The 18,089-nt window shown below is 35.4% G+C and overlaps 1 protein-coding gene across 18 annotated transcripts in view; it reads left to right on the forward strand.

Moving 5' to 3' along the window:
• Nucleotides 1-18,089, forward strand: part of PPIP5K2 (diphosphoinositol pentakisphosphate kinase 2) — a 101,704-nt gene that overhangs the window by 37,469 nt on the left and 46,146 nt on the right. For 7 of the 18 annotated variants that reach the window (XM_075541330.1, XM_075541337.1, XM_075541331.1 and 4 more), the window contains 11 exons: nt 2,017-2,138; nt 3,638-3,739; nt 6,110-6,196; nt 7,079-7,154; nt 7,232-7,341; nt 8,014-8,099; nt 12,323-12,448; nt 12,579-12,712; nt 12,977-13,159; nt 13,811-13,952; nt 16,360-16,583. In XM_075541330.1, coding sequence (XP_075397445.1) covers nt 2,017-2,138; nt 3,638-3,739; nt 6,110-6,196; nt 7,079-7,154; nt 7,232-7,341; nt 8,014-8,099; nt 12,323-12,448; nt 12,579-12,712; nt 12,977-13,159; nt 13,811-13,952; nt 16,360-16,583 — 1,392 coding nt within the window. The remainder of the gene's footprint in view (nt 1-2,016; nt 2,139-3,637; nt 3,740-6,109; nt 6,197-7,078; nt 7,155-7,231; nt 7,342-8,013; nt 8,100-12,322; nt 12,449-12,578; nt 12,713-12,976; nt 13,160-13,810; nt 13,953-16,359; nt 16,584-18,089) is intronic. The other 11 variants (XM_075541333.1, XM_075541338.1, XM_075541341.1 and 8 more) reach the window with 4 other exon arrangements.

Below are 18,089 nucleotides of genomic sequence, written 5' to 3' on the forward strand. Positions count from 1 at the left end.
TTTGAAGCTGTTTCTTGTCACTTTGAGTTGTGCCCTGCAGCAAGTGAACATGCTGAAGGCTCCACTCCCACAGGCTGTATCCCATTCGCCTCACTGTGGACAACTCTGCTTTGAGAAGGCAGCTCCTCCTCAGTCACAGTTGAGAGTAGAGTGCCTGCAGCACTGCCGCTGACGTATCCGGCATTGTTTTCATGCTGTATTTCAAGTTTTCAGTGGCTGCTTCCTTTGAAGTGGTCAGCATACTCCTTTTTCATGGTTGCAAGTTCCACTGAAACTGGTTCACTTTGGGGGACCCTGCTTGCATTTGAAATACCAGTGCCATAAACTTCCGTAGTACAGCAGCACATGAGCCACTTGCAGTATGACAAACTGACGTAGAAGTGGTAGACTCCGACTCCTGGCGGCTTTCCGTATGGCAGAAGTGCTGCACTGTAAGGGTCCCCTGGCTGTAATCTCTTTGGAACTCATCTCACACATCTTTCCCATGAAGCAGTTGGTGTGTTTTGATCACCAACTGTTTGCTTAGTGGCCAAGGTCTTTACCGTAGCCATTGTACCCCACCTGGCTATACCAAAACTAAACTCACTGTCGTGGAGTCCATTCGGACTCATAATGACCCTTTGAAATGGCTGGCCTGCAGTTAGCAGCCCAGTGCACTCGGCCACCCGAGCGCCTGTACAGGCTGCCCAGACCCTCGTCAGAGGAGTTCTAGTTTTCTGTCGTGGACAAACTGCTTGGGTTGATGACTCAAGCGCTCAGGTGCTAACTGTAAGGTTGGCACTAACCAAAGTGCTTTATAGTCTGCTTCCAAAGGTCACAGCTGTTGAAAGCCCGGTTGAGTAGAGTTCCACACATGAAAACAGATGTACTTGTATAAGCTGAGAAACTAATTGACACATATAAACAGTTCATGCATTTTTAATGTTATATTTGACATGCTGATAATAAAAAATATAATGAATTTTTATTTCTCTATATTCTCTAATAGACAAAAGAACCATGTGAATTTATGAAAAAAACTAAAATTGCAAAGGGTAACAGTTAAAAGCAGGCTAATCAGTGTTTAGTGGCATACTTAACCATTTAAAATAAAACAGCCTTTTTAATTTTTGTATTTCAATTAGTCTTTATTGTGAAGTTTTATATAGTAAAGATTTAAATCGCAGTAGCACTACCTGCATTTAATAAAGGATAAATTTCACTCTTTTAGCACTTTATTAAGAGTCTGTCTTAAGAATGTAAGGGGCTTCAAAAGTTTTTGGAAAAATCAAATTTTAAGGTAATAAAGTTTTTCCATGAATTTTTAAGCCCCATCATATTTAGTTTCTTTTATGAAAAGAATATTAGCATTAGATAAATAATTTTAATTATTTAGTGCAGAATTTTAAAAAACGTGACTTAAAATTGCAATATATTGATATATGATGGTTTGAGCATTAAGCAGAGAGGACCAGAAAATTTCTGATATTGATACAGTTAAGTTACTTTGTTCTCTCCAAATGTATTTTTTAGGTTCTCACAAGTATGTGGTTGTTAGTTCTTAAATGTTTCATGGGGCTGATTGCTTATTTTCTTGAGACTGCCTCACATTTTCTCACTCTTTTCTTTCTTGCTCCCTTTTTCCTTCCCTCCTTTCTGTTTTTTTCTTGTAAAATGATATCTATTCTGCTAATGTGGGAAAATTTTTTGTTCTTAATTACCCTAAAAACATATGCTTTGTTAAATTCCATTTTATTTTCAGTACTCTTTGATGTAATTCTTTTCTGCCTTTCTAGTCTTATAAACACTATTCTATATATGATTGATGGTTAAGAACTTATGTAATTATGTGATATGTATAATGTATCCATAAAGCAGTCAAGTTACAGATAAATAATTGCTATCATTTAATACTTAACTCTGAAATACACCAATACAATACAGTATTGGTAACATTGTATATATACTAGGAAGACTGGAAAATTGTTCATCTTAATGATTCAATATTATATATAGTTTATCATTTATTTTCCAAAGCAAACAGTTTGTGGCTTTGATTTGTTGCGGGCCAATGGACAGTCCTATGTGTGTGATGTCAATGGCTTCAGCTTTGTGAAAAATTCCATGAAGTATTATGATGATTGTGCAAAAATACTTGGGTAAGATTTTCTTTCCTTCATTTTTCTTTCTCTGTTTGTTACAACTAATGCATGCTAGTAATTCAGAAACCAAATCTAGAGTAAATACCAGTATTCATAAACTAGTATCTCCAAAGACTATTCCAGGTGCTGGATTGTATTATGGATTTTCAAAGGCAGTTTCATTTATGATCAGCATGTAGACGAAAGGTTAAAGGCATTTTAACTTTGTAGATTGAGAAATGCTGTAACACGGTGATGTGGATCACAATGGCTCACCCATTGAGTACAGAACTTTGTTCTTATAGTCCTTGCTGTATATCCATACCAAAAGATTTAATGCTGTTCCTGGAGCTAGATGAACTATTGATGAAGTAAGTAGACTAGAATACGTGTTTTTTTTGGAATTGAAGATTCTTGAGAACATTGTTTCTACTCGTATGTCTTAATTTTGGATAATCTCATAAGATTATGAAATCTCATAAGATTATCTTCTAAGATTATCAGATATAAAATAATTATTGCATGTAGAGGTACATTTTTATAATCTTTGACATAGCCTCCTATATCTTGGCCCAGAAAACTAGCTAGTCAATAAATATATTTTTAATGATTTCAAAGACTATGTGGCAAAACTACCAGAAACTTAAAAGTTTAATAGTGCAGTGTTTCCCACAATGGGTGATAATGTCTCTGGAAGGTACTGGAATGATCTAAGGGGGTTGCAAAAGCAGATACCCACATTGTATCCTGGATTGAGGGTAGAGTGCAAGTTTTTAATTGAGTAATATTGTTTCTGTAAAGGGAGTGGGAGGCCAAATAAGTTTGGGAACCTTTGAGTCTCAGGATGTTACTTCATAATTGGAATGAACTTTTATAGTATGCTTAAAAGCTAGTGAACTTGTTCTTAAAGTAAAATTGTAAAGAGTTCAGGAGTACATGCGAAATTTGACAATACAAAAAACATTCTTAGATGTTTCCATTGTTCTGTTAATAAAATATTTTATAATACAAATATGTTTAAAATGGGCATGATTCTAAAATTGATTGTGGCAATGATGATACCACTCTTCTTGCTGTGGTTGCACTATTAAATTATATGATATGTAGATTGTGCCAATAAAGTTATTTTTAAAAATACAATGTAGAGCACTTAAAAGAAAACGAACAGGCTGTCTGGTTAGCTTTATTGGTGTTTAAACTGTGAATAAAATGAACAGTGATTACACAGGGGAGCACATTTAGATTTGAGTATATATGTAATTAAATATATAATTATTATGATTTCTTAAATTCAATATTATTTACATTTAGAATTTTTAAACAAATAATTCTTAATTTGTATCTTTCCAGTAGTGTTTTCTGATACACAAATTTAGAACTGATTTAATTTTTTTTAAATCAGGATTCATTTTTTTTAATGATATAATCGTAATCTTTGTGATTATTTATTGTTGTGACCAGTTTTACTTAAAATGAACTGATTTTTAATTTCTTTGTTTACTTGCTTTCTTCTTAAGTAATATTGTAATGCGAGAGCTTGCTCCCCAGTTTCATATCCCATGGTCAATACCCTTAGAAGCTGAAGATATCCCAATTGTACCAACTACATCTGGAACTATGTAAGTTTGAATAGTTTAATTTATAAATTTCTTGGATATATCCATGTGCTGTTACAATACAATTGAATTTTAAGATAGATTATGTGTTTTACAAGGTTCCACAGGTAAAAACCTAAAAAATGTTTAGATAATATTAAAATTGTTGCCCTAAACCATAAAATTAAAAGGGATACATAAAGTTATATGATTCATGGTCATTGGTCATATAACTGTGGATCTCAGAATATGATGAAAAAAATGGGCTTGTGATAGTGGGACAAGAGGAAAGTAAAAGAAAATGGAGGAACTAATTAGGAGGCAAAGGCTTTCATAAAGGTCTAAATAGAGGCATGTACATATGTAAATATATATAGGGGAATAGATCTATGTGCATTTATTTATAGGTTTAGTATTAAGGTAGCAGATGGACATTGGGCCTCCACTCAAGTACTCTCTCAATGCGAGAACACTTTGTTCTATTAAACTGGCATTCCATGATGCTCACCTTCCCAACAAGATCACTGAAGACAAAGCAGGTGCATAAGCAAATGTGAAGAAAGCTGATGGTGCCTGGCTAGCAAAAGATATAGCATCTGAAGTCTTAAATGCTTGAAGATAAATAGCCATCTAGCTGAGAAGCAACAAAGCCCACATGGAAGAAGCACACTAGCCTGTGTCATCACGAGGTGTCGATGGGATCAGGTATCAGGCATCAAAGAACAAAAAATCATATCATTGTGAATAAGGGGGAGTGTGGCGTGGGAACCCAAAGTCCATCTGTAGGCAACTGGACCTCCCCTTACAGAAGGGTCATGGGGAGACTTGCCAGTTAGGGTACAGTGTAGCAATGATGAAACATACAATTTTTCTCTAGTTATTAAATGCTTCCTCCTCTCCACTATCATGACCCCAATTCTACCTTACAAATCTGGCTAGACCAGAGGATGTACATTGCTACAGACAGGAACTGGAAACACAGGGAATCCAGGACAGATGATCCCCTCAGAACCAGTGCTGAGAGTGGTGCTACCAGGAGGGTGGAGGAAAGGTGGGGTAGAAACTGATTACAAGGATCTACATATAACCCCCTCCCTAGGGGAAGGACAACATAAAAGAGGATGAAGGGAGATGTCGGACAGTATAAGACATGACAAAGTAATAATAATTTATAAATTACCAAGGTTTCATGAGGGAGGGGACCTAGAGGGAGGGGAAAAATGAGCTGATACCAAGGGCTCAAGTAAGAAGCAAATGTTTTGAGAATGCTGATGGCAACAAATGTGCTTGACACAATGAATGGATGTATGGATGAGTTGTACAAGCCCCAAATATAGTGATTTAAATTGAAAACAAAAGTTCTTGTAAATATTCCAGTAAAAGTCAAATGAAATGCTTCGTCTTCATATCTTAGGGGCTTGTTTAATATTCTGAGAAGCCCTGCTGGAGGGAAAACTACTTAATTCTGTTTTGTTTAATTGGTACTTTCCAAATATGTAACACAATTTATTCTTATGACTTATTATTTATTTCAGGGTATTGTGGTATGACTCACACTTTGGCAAACTTGCTAACTCTAGTGTTGGCCTGTGATCCGCAAGCTCCGCCGTCCAAAACCACCAACTCCACAGGACAAAAATGGGGCTTTCTATTCCCCTGAAGAGTTACAATCTCAGAAACCCACAGGGGCTTGTCCTAGAGCAGCGGTTCTCAATCTGTGGGTCGCAACCCCTTTGGGGGTTGAAGAGCCCTTTCACAGGGGTCACCTAATTCATAATCGTAGCAAAATTACAGTTATGAAGTAGCAACAAAAATAATTTTATGGTTGGGGGCTCACCACAACATGAACTGTATTAAGGGTCGCAGCATTAGGAAGGTTGAGAACCACTGTCCTGTAGGGTCACTATGAGTCAGCATCAATTCAATGGCAGTGAGACTGGGTTTGGAATCGAGCATGCTTTTCAGAAAATCTTATATTCAGTAATACAAGTTTGAATAATCTTTTTTTTAATAGATAAAACAAATATTTCACACATCCTCTACAACTTTAGTTTGTTTTGATTTAATGAAATCTTACTTTATAAGATATATGTATACTGTAAGGCAAATATGCTATAGATCAGATAATTAGAAAAATGTTTAAGAAGTAACACCTATTTTTGTTTGATAGAATAAGAGAATAATCTCCAAAGAGGAAGCAGATATTATATAGCTTAGTATTATCTTTAATCTCATGATTCATAATATAAAATTTAGACTAATTGTTAAAGTTACTATTCTCTGTGGAACATACACATTTTAATTTATTACTAATTAGGAGTTAACATATATGTCATTCCATAATTCAATCACATCAAGCATATTGTTATACATAAATGCTTTTTTCAACCATAGGATGGAACTCAGATGTGTTATAGCTGTCATACGTCATGGGGATCGAACACCAAAACAAAAAATGAAAATGGAAGTGAGGCATCAAAAGTATGTTTTATGAAAAACAATTTAACACTTAGTGAGATAATTTGCAATTCTTGATACATGATATACTTTATTAGTACTGCATTTAGAAAAACTCTGTTTACCTGTTATTTCTTAGCCATTGATATTTAAACAGGTCCCCTAGTGGCCAAATGGTAAAGTACTCGATTACTAACTGACAGGTTGGTGGTTAGAACCCACTCAGAACTGTTTTAGAAAGCAGCTTTCTTCTTCAGACCCCTGAAACCCTTTTGGACAGTTCTGCTTTACACACTTAGGATGGCCATAAGTAGAATTGACTTGACACTTAACTAATAATGTTTAAACAACTAAATGCATACAAAATTAATATTTTGCATATCAGAACAAAAATATGTCTATAATAATCTTCAGTCTAACCTTTTCTTTATTGCTACAAATATATTCTATGTATATTTAGCCTTGGCTCATCATCTTCCAATATTTTCTGAGTATCATTAATATCTCAATCTTCTGGAAGAAAATGTTTGGAATGAAAGTTTTCTCCTTCCTGTTTTATTTGAAGATGTTAAAATATAAAACTGAGCTATTAAATATGTGTTCAAGCTGCTTATTTTTTAATGTGTATAGTAACAAAAAGTAATATATAAAGTTTTGTATTAATACCACATGCTCATTATAAAAAAACTTCACAAATTAATGTCTTGATTAACAGTTTGACATCGTCTAGGACAGTATAAGTTTTGCTAATTAAAGCCAGTAGAGCAGCATGACATAATGTAAGAGGATACATGGTACTTGGAATCTGTAGACCCAACTTCTGGTCATGGTTTGATCTTTTGTTATTGTTGATCTATGTAAATATAGAGTGGTAATACATTACTGAGTGTGTACTCTCTTTTTAAGGTTTTTTGATCTTTTTGAAAAGTGCGATGGATATAAATCTGGGAAATTAAAACTCAAAAAACCAAAACAATTACAAGTAAGTTTGTTTTGTCTTTCAATTTTTAGTAGTGAAATTATATAAAATGGTAATTCTTCATTAATTTTACTTTGTAGGAAGTGCTGGATATTGCCCGACAACTTCTTATGGAACTTGGGCAAAATAATGATTCTGAAATTGAGGAAAACAAGCCAAAACTTGAACAACTGAAGACTGTCTTAGAGATGTGGGTGTCACTGAAATACTCCATTGTGATCACTGAGATGCATTCTCCCTTTTCATGTGCTCTTTCCATATACTTACCTCTCTCTTCAATTCCTTTGACAGTTTTATCTTTTTGTACTTACCCCAGTGAGAAAATAGATTGTAACACTGATGGTCATGTTTTTGTTTTACTTTAATTTTATTTTACATTAAAGATTTAAAGAACATCAACTTGCCATTTTCCATAAAGAGCTGTATCGACTGAGAACCAGCCACATTGCTCAGTTGACCATAGATTCAGTGTTAGTGAAAAATCTTTTGACTTTTGTTGTAATCAACAAAATTGGCACACCAATATTCCATGTTTCAGTATTTATGATCTTATAGCCTGTATATTTTAGAGGCATATTTGTATTTTTTACATACATAAATGTTTTGTTGTCTTTTCAAAATTGCCCAACTTTTGTAGAAACTCTTTTTTGGTGTTTTGTTTGTTTTTAAAGTGGTTAAAATGAGTACCTATAGTACATATTTTCTGCTCGGATGTATTGGAGATTAGAGAAAGGCATTTATAAATAAAAGGAGACGAATATGTAAGATTTATTTTTCTCTACATGGAATTTAGTTTCTCTTCATAAGGAAAGATAAACATTTATTGAATATTACTCATTTTGTTCACCATTTTATTTTTCAGGTATGGCCATTTCTCTGGAATAAATCGTAAGGTACAATTGACCTATCTTCCTCACGGTTGTCCTAAAACATCTAGTGAAGAAGAAGGTATTTGTTATTCATGCCTATTGCATTTTAACTATATATCAGCAGTTCTCAACCTGTGGGTCACAACCCCTTTGGGGGTCGAACAACCCTTTCACAGTAGCATACAAATAGCAAATCTACAGTAGCAAAATTGCAGTGATGAAGTAGTAATAAACATAATGTTATGGCTCGGTGGTACCACAACATGAAGGACTGTATCATAGCGTCACGGCATTAGGAAGGTTGAGAACCACTACTATACATAATGACTTTGATTCCCTGTAGATTACTTTTAGATCTTTGCTGCCTGATTGCTTAGAGACTGGCATGCCAACTCATGAAAAAAAATAGTTTGGTTTTATAAACTGCGTTTCTATCTTTCATGTAAGGGGTAGTTTTTTTGTTATTTTTTTGAACTGTTTATTGTTGTTAGATGCCTTCAGTCGGTTTAGACTCCTAGTGACTCTTTGTACAACAGAAAGAAACACTGTCCAGTTCTGCTCCATCCTCCCAGTTTTCCTGTGTTTGAGGCTATTCTTGCTGTCACTGTCTGAGTCTATCTTGTCATGGGCCTTCCATTTTTTCTCTGCCTTTCTATTTTACCAAGCCTCTTCTAAGAACATATCCGAGGTACATGATACTAAGTACTGCATCCTTATTGCTAAGGAGAATTCTGGATGTACTTCTGAGACATAGCTGTTTGTTCTTTTCCAGACCATGGTACCTTTGGTACCAACACCATAGTTCAAATGCATTGGTTTTTCTTCAGTCTTCTTTTGTCAGTGACCAATTTTACTTATTATGTAATTGAAAATACTATCGCTTGGATAAGGCATGCCTTAGTCCTCAAAGTAATATTCTTGCTTTTCAACACTTGAAAGGGGTCTTGTGCAGCAGATTTTCACAATACATGCATCGTTTGATCTTTTGACTGTTGCTTCCATGGCATTGATTGTGGATCCAAGCAAGATGAAATCCTTGACAACTTCAGTCTTTTCTTCATTTATCATCATTTTACCTGTTGGTCCACTTGTGAGGATTTTGGTTTTCTTCACATTGAGTTGTAATTAGCACTGAAGGCTTTAATCTTGGATCTTCATCAGCAAGTGCTTGAAGACCTCCTCCCTTTCAGCAAATAAGCTGTGTCATCTGCATAGTGCGGCTTATTAATAAGCTCCAATCCTGATGCTGCATTCTTCCTCGTATAGTTTTAAGTTTCTCTGATTATTTGCTGTTTATAGATTGAATGGGTATGGTGAGAGAATACAGCTCAGACATTTACCTTCCCTGATTTTAAACAATGGAATTTGCTCTTGTTCTCTTTGCATACTGCCTTTGATCCATGTGTAGGTTCTGCATGAGCACAATCTTCTCAAGGCTATCTGTAGTTCGTTATAATCCATCAGTCAAATGTGTGGGCACAGTAAATGATTAACACAAGTAAGCATCACTCTGGTATGCTCTGGTTTGAGCGCAGATCCATTTGACATCAATAACAATGATATGCCTTGTTCCACATCCTTCTCTGAGTCTAGCCTAAACGTCTGGCAGCTTCTTGTCAATGTACTGTTGCAAGTGTTCGATGATCTTCAGCAAAATTGTACTTGCATGCGATATCATTGATATTATTATTATTATTATTTTCCTTAGGGTGAGTACAAACAGGGATCTCGTCTATTTAGTTGGCCAAGTAGCTCTCTTTCAAGTTAGTTGGTCTACGTGAATAAGTGCTTTTCTAGTCCTCCGTCAGCTGCTGAGACACTTCACTTGCCATTCCATCACTTTCTGTACCCATGCTTTTGGCTGATGCTTTCAGAGAAGCTTGGGATCCTTTTAAAGCCATTGATTGTTATGCTTTCTCTTGAAATGGCACATATTGACTAGTTCTTTTTGGTACAGAGGCATTGTTATTCTTTCCATCTTCTGATGCTTCTTGTTTGCCCATAGAATTCTGTTCAATATTGCACTTGAGGCTGGGGTTGTTTTCTTGAGTTCTTTCAGTTTAAGATATGCTGAGCATGTGCTTTTGGTTTTTCTAACTGTAGATATATGCACATTTCACTATAATTTTTTTTTTCTCCTTGGGCTGCTCTTTGGAATTTTCTATTCAGCACGTTGACTTCATCATCTCCTCCCTTTGCTTTAGCTACTCCACAATTGACACGGTGGCTGCAACAATGGGCTCAGGCATAGGAACAATTGTGAGGCTGGTGCGGGTCTGGGCAGTGTGCTATGGGTCAGAACCCACTCAATGGCACTGAACAAATTCACAATAACATCCTCTTGGATCTTTCCCTCCTGTGATTTCATTTATGATGCTCTTGATGTCATCCAGTGGCTCAGGGGTTAGGGATTTTCTTTTTACTCTGGGGATATTTTAGAAAATTTGTTTCCAACATAATGCTATTTAATGTCCTCCTTTCTTCCTTTTTTGTGTAGACAGGAGTGAAGTATACCAGAAGAAAACTCAAGACGCATGAAAAGATTTTAAAAAATACAGAATCAACATATTCCTACAATAAACTGATACTTTCCTCCATTCAATAAGGCAGAATAAATATTTAAATAGAATTTGCTTCCGAAAATCAGCACAGCACTAAAGTTTATAAATTCATTAATATTTGAAAGAAAAATGGGAAAGAATCACATGAAGCCTTTATTTTTTGAGAAATTCAGATGACCAGTACTAATAATGAGTTACCTTGCGTTTGCTTATCACACGGCAAAGTCATTCTGTTTTAAAAAGCTGATGAGTAATCAGTGTAACAGTACTATAGTCTGCTGATTGGTACAGATTTTTGGAAAGTAATTGTGCAAAATTTTATAAAAACATTTATATGCTTTTACTTTAATTCTACTTATAAGAAATAATCAGATAATTCTGGAAAGAATTGATTGGTAGGGATATTGATAATATAATTTCTGATAGAAGTAATACATTTCTTAAATGTCAATTTAAGTATGTTAATTGTCATGCTACTTCTTAGTTATATTTGGTTATTAGTCTGTTAATAATTTAAAATTTAAAAGTCAACTAAAATTAATGATCCTTTCATAAATTCACATTGGTAGACATGATAAACCCCCTCACCAAAAACTAGCAAACAAACCCACTGTTTCAATGATGACCCTGTAGAACTGCCCCTGTGAGTTTCTGAAACTAAATCTGTATGGGAGCAGAAAGCCTTTTTTGAAGCCTGCAGAGACTGGTGTACAGCAGCCCAGTGCATAACTCTGCCACTAGGGCTCTTTGATAATTATAGCAAAACATGTACAACTATAAAGTATAGACTTCTGTGGTTTTGAATACATTTTCTTTTTTTTTTTTAACATTTTATTAGGGGCTCATACAACTCATCACAATCCATACATATACATACATCAATTGTATAAAGCACATTCCCTGCCCCAATCATTCTCAAAGCATTTGCTCTCCACTTAAGCCTTTTGCATCAGGTCCTCTTTTTTTATTTCCCCTCCCTGCCCGCTCCCCGCTCCCTCTTGAATACATTTTCATTACGTTCTTTTCGCGTTTACAATGCTTGATTTTGCATCCCTTGTGTTTCCGTAACCCTACACCGTTCTTGAGAACATGATAAAGGCCAGATCAAGGTTAAGTACAAAAACTCACTTACGATACCTTCTCCATGACTGGAGACACACTGGTCTAGAGTGCATCGTGACTCTACAACACTACTTTTTAAAACCTGTGCTTTCCTGTACTTCGAACCCAGAGAATGAAAAGACATTTGACCCTCTCGTTGCAATTTTTAAAAAATTATACAGCTTAGTGATTTCATTTATAAAAATATATGTATCATCTTCATTTCAGCTAATGTAGTGTCTTCTTTGTGGTAGCAGCATAAAAGCCCTATTATAAAGAAAGGAAGGTCTGGCTCCTACTGTTGAGGAGCTCTTCATCTATAATAATGTGACGCAACTAAAAAATATCTTGGGCAAATCTGTATGAGATCAGAAAAGGGAAAAGCAGTCTTCTCGTAGGAAAATTGAGAATGTACTTTCTCTCAAAATTGAAAGGGATTCTTAAATTTTAATAGGACTTTAAGAGAGCGTATAGGCAGAATTCCTATCAGAAACAACTTATAAAAATAGGAACTTTTAAAGGAAGAAAATATTTTGGATATTGTCTGTTTATTGCACTACAGAAGAGAAATCACCACGCATGTCTTATAAAACACACAACAACCCTTGACATTTGATGTATCCCTTTATATGCGTCCTAGATAGCAGAAGAGAGGAGCCCTCCTTGCTTTTGGTTCTAAAATGGGGAGGAGAACTGACTCCTGCAGGCAGGGTTCAGGCTGAAGAACTCGGAAGAGCTTTTAGATGTATGTATCCTGGAGGTCAAGGTAAATTTTATTATTTTATCACATTCATTAAATGTTTACATAGTATTTTTAAATTCTCATTTACTTTGAGAAGTTCTTAAATTTTTATTAAAGTACATTGAGATAAAAATATAGCTTAAGTGATTTGAAGGTTTATTTTCAGGAGATTATGCAGGATTTCCTGGTTGTGGTTTACTTAGATTACATAGTACCTACCGACATGACCTCAAAATATATGCATCTGATGAGGGACGAGTCCAGATGACTGCAGCTGCTTTTGCAAAGGTATAAATGTGTTTTAGATGTACCAGAATTTTAGTTAAACTTGCCTTTGAAAGATTTTTATTAAGGCAATATTTTTAAATTCAAAGATTTAATTTAAAAATTGCGAATTTGGAAATTGCAACTAAACCATTCTAATGTCATTGATCAACTATATAGTAATTGTTGTTTATGATAATTATTTGAAATTCTGCCGATAGAAAAATAATTGATCATTTCTATTATTTTGCATATTATCCTTTTAATATTGGATTTTTTCATGTTTAGGGGCTATTAGCTTTAGAAGGAGAGCTTACACCCATTCTTGTTCAGATGGTAAAAAGTGCAAATATGAATGGTCTTTTGGATAGCGATAGTGACTCACTGAGCAGTTGTCAGCAACGTGTGAAAGCAAGACTTCATGAAATACTTCAGAAAGACAGAGATTTTACTGCCGAAGATTATGAGAAGGTATCTCTTGGCTAGCTCTTTTCCTACATTTTAAAATACTCAATGCATGAAGATAATATGTATAAAACATAAAGTTCAAGCTCATTTGTATTATAAAACTAAAACTCATAAACCACCACCCAGATAAAGACATAGAACATTGGAATAACTGAGAGATGATCCCTATATTATGGCTTTTTATGAGGTTATGGATCATGTGGCTAGACACATAGTTATACATATATGAAAGAAACCCTGATGGCTTAGTGATGACTACGTGTTGGGCTATGATCCACATGGTTAGAAGTTCGAAACATCTAGCAATTCCTTGAGAGAAAGACTGGGCTTTCTATTCTCACATATAGTTACAATCTCAGAAACCCAGAGGGGTATCTGAGTTAGCATTGACTCAATGCTAAATACAAATTAAAAAGCTATCATAAAATTTAATTGTAGAGTGTTGCTAAATTTATTTATAAAATCTAATCATAGTTAACATTTGATAATTTTTTAATATGTTACTTCTTTCTTGATCGTATTGTGTTTTAGAGAGTCTCTACCTTTATTGTACGGAATTAGCCCCAACTACTAGAAAATGTTATGTCAACTGTATTATTCTCTGATTGCTTAAGGCTTAACCAGATATAAATTACGTGCTTTACTTACTTGTAGCTTACTCCATCAGGAAGCAATTCCCTCATCAAATCAATGCATTTCATTAAAAATCCTGTGAAGACCTGTGACAAAGTTTATTCCTTGATTCAGAGTTTGACTTCTCAAATCAGACATCGAATGGAAGATCCTAAGTCATCAGGTAAATATTGTAGATTCTTAGGCATAAAACAAATAAAAACTACTGTCTGGTTTCTGTATTTTTAAATGAGATTTACCACTCATTTTAAGAAATATAACCTTTTTCTAAAACTCTTAAGCATGGTATAGGTAAATATGTATCCAACCAAAGAATACTAGCTATGATACAGTTGCCTTTAACAATGGTAGCATTTAGGAGGCAATAAAATATTCTCATTCGAACATTTAATTATATAGCCATGTAGTTAACCAGTGAATCGATGTTGTTATAAGAAGTAATTACAGGTGATTCCGACTCTGACACCTGAGACTAGCTTGGTTAATAACTAAGTTAACTTTGCACCTTGTGTTTCTTGTAAGAGTGAAAACATTTGTTTTACTTCTAAGGTTTCTTTCACTTAAAAAACTCTTCCTGTTCTGTTATTGGTGACAATGCTATCAAAATGAAAGCATTAAAAATTATGATCTATCTGTAGAAGAATCTTTATCAGAAATTGGGAAAAGTGGAGCAGAATTTCAAATTCTTGTGTGATCCCAATTTTCAGAATCCATTGAAGCTGGATTAACTCCCAAAATTATTACCCTGACATAATTCTTTTTTTAAAAATCTTTTTATTGGGGCTCATAAGGCTCTTATCAAAGTCTGTACATACATCAATTGAGCAAAGCACCCTTATACGAGTACTCGTTGCACTCGTCATTCTCATAATTCACCTTCCACTTGGGTTCCTGGAATCAGCTCGGTTTCCCTTTTTTTCCTCCCATCCCCCTCCCTCCCCGATCCCACCCCTGGTCCCTTGATAGTTTATAGATAATTATTATATCTTATCTTACACTCCCCGGCGTCTCCCCTCACCCGTCTCCCCATTGCCCATCTCCCAGAGAGGAGGTTACACATAGATCTCCGAGATCGGTTCTCCCTTTCTATACGCCCTTCCCTCCTGGTGTCGCCACTCCCACCACTGGTGTTTAGGGGTTCGTCTGTCCTAGATTCCCTGTGTCTCCAGATCCCCACTGCACCGCTGTACATACTCTGGTATAACCAGGTCCGCAAGGCAAGGTAGAATTGGGGTCATGATGATTGGGAGGGGAGGAAGCGTTCAGGAACTAGAGGAAGGTTTTGAGTTTCATTGTTGCTACACTGAACCCTGAGTGGCCCATCTCCTCCACACTCCCCCTCTAGAAGGGGTGTCCAGCTGTCTACAGATGGGCATTGGGTCCCCATCACACACTCCCCCTCTTTCACGTTGATGTGATTCTCACCACCACCCCACCTTTGTTGTTGGAGACATGGTCTCCTCTGTCCTTCACGGTCACCTATGTTGGTGTGCTGCTTCCCTGTGGGCTCGGTTGCTTCTGGGCTAGATGGCCGCTTGTTTGCTTTCAAGAAGTCCCCAGACGCTATATCTCTCAGTAGCCGGGCACCATCAGCCTTCTTCACCACACTTGCTTATGCACACTTTCGTCTTCAGCGATTATGTGAGGAAGGTGATCACACAATGATTGTTTTTGTTCCTTTGTATCTGCTACATGGTCCATTCAACACCTTGTATTCGCTTAGGCCGTGTACTTCTTCTCTGTGGGCTTTGTTGCTTCTGAGCTAGATGGCTGCTTATTTGCCTTCAAGCCTTTAAGACCCCAGATGCTATATCTTTTTGATAGCCGGGCACCATCAGCTTTCTTCACCACATTTGCTTACACACACGTCTGTCTTCAGTGATCATGTCGGGAAGGTGGGTATCCTGCAATGACTGTTTGGCAGGGCGAGGTGCTATTGTATTCGGGGATTATGCATGAGGAGGCCCAATGTCCATCTGCTACCCTACTACTGAACCTATAAATATATGCATATAAATCTATTGCCCCCATAATCAAGCACTGACATAATTCTTAAACCAAAAATATCTCTTGAAGTGTTCTCTAAAGCAAATAACAGTTTAGCTTAATTAGTATGCAATGACTATCTTAAGTATTCCGCTCTTGTAAAGAACTATTGGGATCCAGTTAACAATAGCAACTTGAGAGGTTAGACAGGACGCTTAGATTCCCAATGGCTTTATGACAGCAGGGAGAACAAGTGAGAATTAGAAGGTGAGATGTGATGGCACGTTGGTTAAGTACTTAGCTTCTTAGTGCAAGATTGGTGGTTAGAACTCATCAGCCACCCTGCAAGAGAGAAAACCTGGCATTCTGAACCAATACATGTTGGGCACTTTGGTTTGTTATGTAAAGTCACTAAAGTGAAAATTAACTCAAATGTTGTACATCAATAAAATACGTGACACACTATAGTAATATTTCTTAATGTTGCAATTTTACCTTTGGCATTTTAAGGAGTTCTAATTATCGACAACTCATATGTGAATTATTTTTAAGTTGATTATATTTAAAATATTATATTATTTTAGATATTCAGCTTTACCATAGTGAGACATTAGAGCTCATGCTTCGTCGATGGTCCAAGTTGGAAAAGGACTTTAAAACAAAGAATGGAAGATATGACATTAGTAAAATTCCAGACATATATGATTGTATAAAATATGATGTCCAGCATAATGGTTCTTTGAAATTAGAAAACACAATGGAATTATATAGACTTTCAAAGGCGCTAGCAGATATCGTTATTCCTCAGGTAAGTAGTTCTTATTCACTACAGTTTTAATAAATCCTTTAAAAATATCTGTTACTGCATAAAAAATAGTTTTAGTGTCTATTTAAAGCTCATAACTTTAAAAGGAAAACAAATAATTATAAATACATATTTTAATCTTTGTCTTAGTTACATTAACTTACATTACAATGTGGTTTACATATGGTTTGAGATTATAGTGACTTTAAAAAAAATTCTTAAATCTCCAAAAAATAATATACTAACTAACCAAATCAATGAAAACAATATAGAATAAATCACTTAAGTATTTCTTAAGCACCTGTTTTGTCTGTCATGGTGGGTGGCAACAAATTCAGTAATAAATTTAAAACCAAATCAAAACTAAACCCTCTGACCATCAAATTGGGTATCTACAAAGTATATGCTATGGAAATATGTGGAGATGGGGAGGACAGGATAGTTTAGCCCCTATGTAAAATTTTTTTGATGTCTTGCTACTTTTTGAAACTTGAAAATGATCTTTAAATATCAAGATATAAGTAGTTACTGGAATGTAAATGTTTATTTATTGCACAGAAATGCATTTATGCAGAGAATCAGATTAATAATAAAAGAAAGTAACAGAACAACATGAAAGCAGAGCTGTGTTACTAGAAAAAATTACTGAGGCTTTACAATAACTTTTAGCTTATTATGAAAAATGATTTGGTTCTTGTAAATGAGATAGCAAGAGTGGAATAGATATTCTAATTGTAAATCAAAATAAAGGAAAAAGTGGTATATCTGAGGATGATAAAGAGTATAGCTTTTTGTTCTCCTATAAATGCCCATATATTTAGTTAAAAATACAAGTCTCCTTTCCTAATATTCATAGACCAAGAAAGATTAGTAACTTTGAAACACTCAGAATTTAGATAGTGAGCAACCTACTTAAAAGCATTTGTGAAAGATAAGCTTATCCTATCAGCATGAAAGAGCCACTCGGTAGGTGTTTGATCAGATAGATAATGGTAAATCAAAAAGTAAAGTTTAGTAAATGCAAATATTTTAAAATTTCATTTTCACATATGTACAGATTTTTTCCACTGTGGTCAGGGTATGGCTGCCTAGTCTCTCAGTGTTATATTTGCCTTAATCTGATTAAAAACCATGTCAAACGAAACCCACTGACATCAAGTCAATTCTGACTCATAGTAGTCTTGTATAGAGTTTCTGAGATTATAAATCTTTCTGGGAATCAACAACTGCATCTTTTTCCTGTGGAGTGGTTTGGTGAATTTGAACCTCTATCCTTGTGGTTAGCAACCCAACACGTAACTAGGGTTCTTTCTTAAAGTGCCTTTTTAGAAATGATCCAATCACAACAGTAGCCGCCAAGGGAATCATCTGTTTTAGGACAATTCAAGGGAGAGAAGTCAGCTCAGGAAGTTAGGACAATTGCTTTTTGGTATCCCAAGGGAGAAACTTAATCAGTGTCCATGAAGAACATAGAACCATCACAGGGGCTTTTTAAGAAGACATTTCAAA

The sequence above is a fragment of the Tenrec ecaudatus genome, chromosome 2, assembly GCF_050624435.1.
Source record: "Tenrec ecaudatus isolate mTenEca1 chromosome 2, mTenEca1.hap1, whole genome shotgun sequence".
NCBI classification, from domain to species: domain Eukaryota; kingdom Metazoa; phylum Chordata; class Mammalia; order Afrosoricida; family Tenrecidae; genus Tenrec; species Tenrec ecaudatus.